Raw genomic sequence first — 9,998 nt, forward strand, 5'->3', positions numbered from 1 at the left:
CAATTAATTACTATTGTGAGGAAAACAAAACTTATTTAATTTCAACTATTTACTTTACTCTCCAAGATACCATATAACAACTGCTCTTTGTTTCTCAGTCGTCAACACAGATTGTGTTAACTTCACTCTTAAGTATTAAAATGTTATTTTACAGAAGCTTTAACACTAGGTTAATGTGCATGCAATCATATAGATACCTAATTAAGTTTATTTTATAACAAAACAATTCTTATTGACAATATATATTTCAACTAAGCACTGCCCTCAGAATATCATCACACTAGGTGACACCTAAATTTTAGATTCCGCCATCTTGTCTTGTCTTCTTGTTGGACAAGCTTGTCAAGAAGTAGAGGGGGAAGAACACAAGCTTCTCTACGCTTTGGCGACGCAATCAAGTCGCCATTATTCAACACGCGAATTTTCAATTATTTCAGAAATTCATAATAAATCACTAATACACGCTAGACACTTCCGGTTTTCACTAAACTTTACAAAATTACTTTATCTACTCAAAAAAAACACAACAGAAACCTGTCGTAAGATAAATAATTACTATTGGCAATGATGTTGGTACTTACCCAATGGACCCATCATTTTTCGGCAAGTAGACTGGATTGGATATTTCTGCTTCCAATCACCCCAGACTGACTGACACCACTTTTGTCGCCCGAGCTCTCGTTGTCAATCAAGGCACCCAGTGGGAAGTGTTGGTTGGATTAAATAACGAGTTTGAACGATTACAGAAAAACGATGGTTTATTTTGCAAAAGAAATTTAGCTGCCAATTACACTTTACTACACTATACTGTTACAATTTAGATACGGTTACATTACTTTCACTAGTTACAATAACCAATAATAATAATAATAATACCGGAAGGTCATCGCGAAACGCGGAGAGAGAGAGAGAGAGAGATGATAATTTATTCACGGCGCATGACGGGAAGCGACTGAGACTGATGCATGGATTCCACCCGGCAAGACGGGGGAGAGGGGGAAATAATGTTCACCGTACGATGCTGCACTCTATCAAAAACTCTGAACATTACAATGCTAACTTGTGGCGTATTTCATGAGCAACAACTGCGCTGTGTCGAGACATATGCTGACACTTCACATTCCAGACACGTGTCACGGCTGCGAGCTCTGAATCCCATTTGCACCTCTCAACTGAGTTACGATTTAAAATATCATTCTGACTGATGAATGTTGTAACGTTACTAAAATGAATCCATAGGAAACCTGTATTTCCTAATACCTTGATATATGTTTCTAATAAAGTCATTTGAGTATCCTATATATTCCTGATTAAAAATAAAAATAAGTGAAGTTAATGCCAGTGGCCAAATTGGGGGCTGGCGGCGCTTGAGCCGTCACACAAAAAAAGGAGTTTTTGCCCTACGGCCTAATTTACCTTTTTTGAGGCTGTTTGTGAGCAGAATTTGTCCAAATTTGATGAGAAGATGTCTTGAAAAGTTTGTAAAAAAGGAGAAAACCAAAGTGCAAGCACTGAAAAGTCTTTAGGGACTGTGTACAGCGGAAATTGTCTGGTTGACTCACCAAAATAAGTCCAGAAAATCCCAAAAAAGTGTGCTTTACCAACCAAGTATTCCTTTCGAGGTTAGCCAATTCTACTTGCAGTTTATGAATGAAAAATACACATAAAAGTAAAAAACCAAGTTCATGTGCCTTGATGGGCCCCTAAGGGATGCACCGTGACTAACTAATAAGTCCATACTAGAAAAAAACACACCAGAAAAAGCTATTTATTCGCCGGTAAGCAAACAACCACCTGTGGATCGATTCACTCGCTCAAAAAAAAAAAAAAAATGATAATGATAAAAACAACGATTTTTTTACGTAAAGAAAAGGTCTTTAATTACCACAGAATGTTTGTTGAAAGTATTCACAGTTTATTATTGAATGTTAGCCAACTGTCAGCTTACAAAAGAACATAATTGTGATTACCCATTGAAATATTCCGCCAGAATAAAAACTTCTAGTAACTCTGAAGTAAGTCAGTATTGCAGCATACAATATATTCAAAATATACACATTTGTTTGCTTTTTCCTTTATATTATAGCAATCCATCTACTCTAATTTATTATATATAATTTTTCATTTGTATCTCTGTCTGGGCAACAAGCGTTACCTTTCTGGAATTTAGGATAAACATCAATTCTTATGTTATTTCTTTTAAAATAACTATATTCGTCAAATAGTAATATAAGGTGAATTAGGTTATTTATAATTCTTAAGTGGAAAATTGTCCAATCATCTTCTATGGTATTGTGTGGAATCCATAAATCTGAAAACACAGGTAAGAGAGTTCCTATTATTTATTTATAAAATCTTATGATTTATTTTAAATGTTTTAAGGCTTTTTCATTTGCAGACATATTACATACCTTAATAATCATTGTCTCGATCGTCTGGTATCTCTGCATTGTGGATCTGACCATGCAGCTAGTCAAATAAGTCTTGAGCGTCTTGTCTGCAGAATCTTTTAAGAGCTTGTAGATCTTTGTACTTTTCGGATGTCAATGGTATGGGGCCCTGGTTCAACAACTTTAAGTTTGACAGGAACAGCTTTTTTTTTACCGGTTGCCTTCTCTTTTTTTGACTACAACTGTCGAGGAACAAAGACCATTGTATATGTCCCTTTGACTCACTGTTTTTGATTGTGTTGAAACAAACTTCAGCTGTCTGATTAGACGTGTTGGTTTAGCAAACTTCTTTGTGTAGTTTTCATCAAGGGCAGATCCCCAAGCTTTGAACATCTCCCCCGTACATTCAATCACGTTACGACGTTACCAAAGTTAGCCGCCGTAATAATAATATAATAGGCTTACTAAATTAACCAAACTTAGATTATTATCAGCTTTCTAATAGGCTAGAACAATAACCAATAATAACAATAATCACAATAATAACAACCAATAATAATAACAATAACCATTTCTAATAGGCTAGAACAATAACCAATAAAAAACTTCATTCCAAATAGCCTAGGTTGTTGTACAGTTGCCTACGATAAACACTGACCTCTTTAAGCTAAATAATTAAACACCGATTGCTGCAATCTGTTTATTTACTCTACTTTGTTGTTTTGCAATCTTTTTAATCCTACAAAACCACTCTGCTTTTTTAAGTGAAGTTCCTTTTCTCTTTGCAAAGTTTTCAACTGAGTATAAAGTTGGTGGAGCTTCTCGGCATAGTTTGTATTGGATTTAGCCTTCTCAATTGAATCCTTGTTAATTCTTAAAGCATAATACTATTGGCAATTATTTTAATATTTTCCAAGAATGAAGCTTAAAATAAATATAATTTGTGATGAATCAATGCTGCAATGTAATTGGACTAGACCTGTTTTGTAGTATTGAAATGCAATAAATAGTAAAAACGCTCTCCTAGATTGTAAAATGTAATTGAGCGTTTTGAGCGAATCGCTTACTCATGCTTTTTACAGTCTATTGCTTTTTCTATGTCAATTTAAAACACATTCGCTGCTACAAAAGAAATTAAATATTTTTAGCGGTGCTTCAAATTAATACACTTGAAAACACTTAATTATCACTAAATGACTGAGACTGCGGCAATCTTCCCGAATTGGTATTGTCAAAAGTGTCAAGTACCTAATATTACTGCACATACAATTTTATATAATGTAGTGATGTTATGTTATAAGTTAAAATAATGCTGGGCTTTTGTTTTGCGAATTATTAACGAAAGAGCTCCAGGACCGGCTCCGGCCCCAGAACCGGCTTCAGCACCGAACCACCGAGGAACAGGGCTCCTGCCCCAGCACCGGCTCCTGCCCCAGCACCGGCTCAGACCCAGCACCGGTTCCAGCCCCAGAACAGGCTCCAGCCCCAGAACCGGCTCTAGCCCCAGAACCGGTTCCAGCCTCAGAACCGGCTCCAGCACCGGCTCCAGCCCCAGCACCGACACCAGCCCCAGAACCGGCTCTTATGACGAACCACCGAGGAACAGGGCTCAGCCCCAGCACCGGCTCCTGCCCCAGCACCGGCTCCTGCCCCAGCACCGGCTCAGCCCCAGCACCGGGTCCAGCCCCAGAACCGGCTCTTATGACGAACCACCGAGGACCAGGGCAATTGTGAACCCCACAATTGTTTGCGTGTGTGGACTGCGTTGTGGCCCTGCGGGAACTTGTGTTGCACAACACATGTCCGTACTGCCGTGGATTCGTCACTGGGTTCTATGCAGTGTTTATTTTGTAAATAAAAATTAGGTTAAGCTCATTTAACATAGGCCTAAGTTAATTGCTTGAATACCACTCCTCGTTGGAATCATAGCAAGTTTTTTTTAAGAATTGACTTGTTTAGCCTTAACAAAATGCCGTCTCAAACACTTATCAATTTTATGCTTTTAATAAATGCTCACGTTTGTGGCCGTGTAACTGAAACAAAACAACTCAACTTACCGAGCATTCCTGAAAAAAAGAAAAAAAACCATGGCCATTGATTCCAATTCCAGGCCTAAAAACATGAACTCCATACAGTATGTGATACCACAGATTAAACATACTCCTTTAGTAGATTTGTCATCATTTTGGATTAGCTGAAAACAACTCTTGTTATTTAAGGAGTTATCTATGTTTAAACCTAGTTTATTCCAAATAAAACGATGTAATCAGCAACAATAGGTCGTCTCCTTTTTATATTACAGGAAATTGAAACACACGTCATAGAACTAACGCTAAAACAAAATAAACAAAATTACGTCAAAACTAACATCCAGTGTCACCAACATGAACTAGACATACAAATTTTGAATTAACAATCTCATAAGAAGTCGACTTGAGTTATATTTAATTTATGGTCGTACTGCATCTAGATGTATATGCACCAACAGAAGATGCAGATGACGAGGAAAAGGACAGTTTTTATGAACTGGTTGAAGAAGAGTGGAGAAAGTTACCAAATTATGACATTAAAATATTAATGGGGGACTTTAATGCAAAAATTGGAAGAGAATATATCTGGAGAGATGTTGCTGGAACGGAAAGTCTGCATGAAAATAGTAATGAAAATGGAGTAAGATTACTTAGCCTTGCGGTGGCAGGAGAAATGAAAGTTATGAGCACATCTTTCCCTAGAAAAGATATTCATAAAGCAACTTGGACAGCACCAAATGGTGTCACAAAGAACCAGATTGACCATGTTTTGATTGATCGTAGACACTCAAGAACCATCACAAACGTTAGAAGTATTAGAAAAGCAGAATTTGGAACTGATCATTATCTAGTCTTAGTGAACATACACCAAAGATTGAACACTGAGAAGAGGAAAACGTCAGATCAAGTTGCCAGGATTGATATCGAATCATTTAAAGACAAAAGAAAGGAGAAAGAATATCAAATTAAGTTAAAAAACCGATTTCAAGCATTAGAGTCACTAAATGAAGAACCTCCCCAAGAAGAAAACACTGTAGAAAAAAGCTGGGAAAACTTAAAAAATTCTATTCACAAATGTGCAGAAGAGGTCTGTGGAATAAAGAAAAAAATAAAAAAGAAACCTTGGTTCGATGAAGAATGTAGTGATGCAGTAAGAAAAAGAAAAGAAGCAAAAGAAATGTGGATAAATAATCAACAAGATCACCTAAAGGAAAACTACAAAACACAAGCCAAAGAAACTGTAAAAATACTGAGGCGAAAAAAGAGAGAGTGGATCAACAGAATATTAGAAAAAGCAGAAGATGATAGAACAGCAAACAATGCAAGAGATTTCTACCGTTCCATTCGTTTCTTTAAAAAAGGCTTCACCCCAAACACCTATGGAATCAAGGATAAAACGGGAAAAATCATAATCCAAAAAGAGGAAGGAATAAAGGTTTGGAGGGAGTACTTCCAAGAGCTTTTAAATGGAGAAATTCAGGAAAGAGAAGACGAACCATGTGAAATATACTATAATGTACAACCCCAGATTACCCCCCCAACATTAGAAGAAGTAACAAGAGCAATAAAGGACTCGAAAAACAATAAAGCGCCGGGAGAAGATGGAATAGCAGCAGAGATGTTAAAAGCAGGAAAGAAATACGTAGCAGAACAAATTCACAAACTGATCACAAAAATATGGGAATCAGAAAACACACCAGATGAATGGAAAGAAGCGTTAGTAGTCCCCATACACAAAAAAGGCAGTAAACAGGAGTGTAACAATTACAGAGGTATATCACTTTTAAATGTAACTTACAAAGTATTGTCAAAAATTACACAGAGAAGATTAGAAGAATACACATCAACCATCATTGGAGAACATCAAGCTGGCTTTACCAAAGGAAAATCTACCATAGATCAAATTTTCATTTTAAAAGAATCAATAGCAAAATACTATGAATTTAAACAATCTTTCTACTGCATTTTCATAGACTTTACAAAAGCTTACGACAGTTTAGACAGAAAAAGAATATGGAAAGTAATGGAAAAACAGGGAATTCCAAAAAAACTTATAAAAATGGCCTCATTAAGTGTCCAAGACTCAAAATGTAAAGTAAAAGTGGAAGGACAAGTGTCAGAGGCTTTCTCAGTAGACACTGGAGTGAGACAGGGAGATGGAATATCCCCAATACTTTTCAACATTGCTCTAGAAGAAGCACTACAGAAAGTTAAAAGTTCAGAGGTAGGGATAAAGATAGGAAAGAAAATAAATATTTTAGCCTTTGCGGATGATGTTACGATATTAGCACATACAAAACAAGACTTAGAAGATCTAGTCAGAATATTGATTGAGGAAACGAAAAAGGCTGGCCTTGAAATAAATGATAGAAAAACTAAATATATGCAATGTGGTAGACGAGATGACCAAGAAGAGGACAATGAAGTCCTGCAGATAGAAAACCATGTTTTCCAAAAAGTGAACAATTTCACCTACCTGGGAGTCTTATTAACAAATGATAATAATGAAGAACTGGAAATAACTAACAGACTCAATGCTGCAAACAGAAGCCTCCATGCATGTAACAAAATTTTGAGCTCAAAGCTGTTATCCCGCAATACTAAAGTAAGAGTTTATAAAACTATAATTAGACCGACACTAATGTATGGATCTGAGTGTTGGGTAATGAGCAAAAAATCAGAAAAACGGTTAGTAACTTTTGAAAACAAAATTCTTAGGAAAATATATGGCCCAACTAAAGAAGATGGATTCTGGAGAATTAGACATAATTTCGAAATAAGAGAGCTATATAAAGACCCAGATATAACAGCTGAGGTAAAAAGCAGACGCATTAGGTGGGCGGGTCATGTCCTCAGAAGAGAACATGGCACAACCTTAAGCAGTGTATTAAGGAACGACCCAGAAGGCAGAAGGCCACCAGGCAGGCCTAAACTGAGATGGAAGGACCAGGTGCGACGGGACTTGAGGAAGCTGGGTAGAAATGAAGACCAGGCGCAGGACAGAGAAGGCTGGAGGCAATGTGTAGGCGAGGCCAAGTACCACTTGGGGTACCTATGGCCACTGCAGTAAGTAAGTAAGTAAGTAACTGCATCTAGATTATATTTCCAAAGTAAAACAGAGCAATATTCCGGCCAACCGTAGCCTTAGGTCTGAGGAGAAAATGACAGCTTTAATGGTGCTTTGGAGGGTATTGAATTGTTCTAAAATCTAATGCAAACTGAGGTTTATATTTTTTCGTTAATTTTAAAGGTAAATTCATCGTTGTTTTAGTATTCAACACCTTATTATCTATTTTATTATCTATTTTTATCTATTTTTACTTGATCCTGCAGATTGTTGTAAACTAATCAAAAGATTAGTTATAACTTTTGTTTTGTGAGGTGAGGGTGGTAAAAATGTCTAGCACGTCTGCGCCACTAATCACTCTGATCAGTAGTACCATAGATTAAACGAGTATGTTTAATCTATGGTAGTACCGAGCCCGAGCCAGCATAGTGCAGTGGCAATACAATGCGGACCCGTTGGGCGCTCGTCAACATCCCTACAGCCTACTCCCGTATAACCAATGTTAGTTACCAATTTTGTAACAATGAATAGGTCCTCAATGTTCTCGAGGCCTGCACCCTCCACCAGGCTGATGTCCCAAACGCTGGAAGTGGTAAGTGCTGATGATGCCATATCTAGCTGGAGATGCATTTAGTTTTGGTTTAACACATGCCATAGCGCTCTTCATGTTTATAGCGTTGTCTGTCACTGTTTATTTTCCATTATTCTAAAGACTGTGTAACTTTATTAGCAATGGACCAACTTTTGTGGTCTCCAAGAAAAGAATAACAACCTAAACAGAAAGTTTATATCTCAAAATCTTTAGTCATGAAATATGAGGTTGAGGACATAAATGAATTATTAGAATCCACGTTGTAGTAATTTGTAGACGTGTGGAAGACCTACTAGTTCACCAATTATACTTATAACATTTAATAATAAATTATTTAATTATACTTATAACATCAAGAAAATACTTTACTTCTACTTAAAACAATACAACAAAACTTTAGAATGGATAATATAAAATATATAATGGGTGAAAGGAAAATAAAAGTAGGCTACAGTAATATTTTCAATGTAGTTACTTGCCTAGGCTACCCTGCTTCAGTTTCAATGGAATCTTATATCATAGCCTTTAATTAACCTTTAAATTTTTTATCAGAGCCTTCTTTTTTCATCTAATGAAGAACTATAACATGCAAATGGCATATTTTCACTGCTTAGTTCATCCAGTTATAGAAATTACTTTTTGTTAGCAGTTTCATATTCAACGTCAATGATTAAATCATCCTGATTTTCTGTTACACTTCATCATCGACGCCACACATGTATCTGCATAATAAATGGAACAGCGGAGCCCTTCTCTGCACTCATCTAGGAATAACAGAGGACTATGCAATTGAAAGTTGTATTTGTTTAGCACATGAGTGCCATTAACACAAATAACATCGTTTCCATATTTTTTTTAGGATTTCACTTTGGGCATTTGTCATAAACATGAGGAAAAATCATCCACATCAAGTCGGGGCAATTCATTATTAGATACCCCTTGAGGCTTGTATGTCAACAGTGTGACATCTCTAGATATCTTGAGTTCTTCAACCCAAGCATCCGCACTGACTGGAACAAAGGGGTGTTTCAACGATTCACTGTTGAGATTGAAACTCTGCTCTATATTTAAGATATCCTTTTTGTTCATCAAATGTATTTGATTCAGTGCATTATTAGATATACTGCCCCTAACCTCTTTCAAAATTTCATCGTGCAGAATTTTTGTTGCTATCTGAGTTGCAATTAGTTCCCTATCTTTCCTGGTCAGATGAATATGCTTAAATTTTGACTTTGCTTAAACGTGTTTTGATGTGTAGTGTACTTCTACTGTTTGGTAAAATCGAAATCGTCGCGGATGCGTTCCACGTCTTCATTGGACACACGAGGACGACCCGATGATTTTGCTTTACAGAGACAGCCTGTATCAGTAAATTGCTTATACCATCTTCTTATGCTCTGGGCTGTAGGAGGATCAGCACTATATGTGGTACAAAATTTACGTTGCACGGAAATCATAGACTCACATCTAGCAACTCACATCTAGCAAGCCGTATAACACAAAAGGCCTTCTGTTGTTTAGACGCCATTTTGACAATAACTGAGCTGGGCGTTGACAGAAGCGCGCTACTGCTACCTAGCGGAAAACACGCGAAATTCGAGAGCTTCCTCTTACTGACAGTACATTGTTCTATCAAATCGGACTTATAGATGAATAGCAATAAATTTTTAACATCGGATGATTCTTTTTGGAACGCCCTGTATATCGATTTCCCTTTCCTTATGTATATTAGCCAGTGCAACCCATTCAAACGGTCTTCTGTCATGGTTGACCTGAGATAAGTTTTTATTCTTCTCAGTGAAGAAAAAGCCCGCTCGTACGAGGCAGATGTTACCGGTAACGTAGCGAATATCTGCAATAAAATTGCTGCGTTTGGGAAAAAGTCTCTGTCAAACTTTGACAAAGCAATTTCACAACTT

General features: G+C 36.9%; 1 protein-coding gene across 1 annotated transcript; it reads right to left on the reverse strand.

Annotated features, from left to right (window-relative positions):
• Positions 1-3,769: 3,769 nt before the first annotated feature.
• LOC129005263 (merozoite surface protein 2) lies at positions 3,770-4,454 on the reverse strand. The gene is made up of 2 exons (XM_054434104.1): positions 4,448-4,454; positions 3,770-4,215 (listed from the first exon to the last, which is right to left on the reverse strand). The coding sequence occupies exons 1-2, from the start codon at positions 4,452-4,454 to the stop codon at positions 3,770-3,772; spliced, it is 453 nt and encodes a 150-aa protein (XP_054290079.1).
• Positions 4,455-9,998: the final 5,544 nt, after the last annotated feature.

Source organism: Macrosteles quadrilineatus, unplaced genomic scaffold (assembly GCF_028750875.1).
Source record: "Macrosteles quadrilineatus isolate MER2022 unplaced genomic scaffold, UCM_ALF_1.0 Scaffold_18__1_contigs__length_3160703, whole genome shotgun sequence".
NCBI classification, from domain to species: domain Eukaryota; kingdom Metazoa; phylum Arthropoda; class Insecta; order Hemiptera; family Cicadellidae; genus Macrosteles; species Macrosteles quadrilineatus.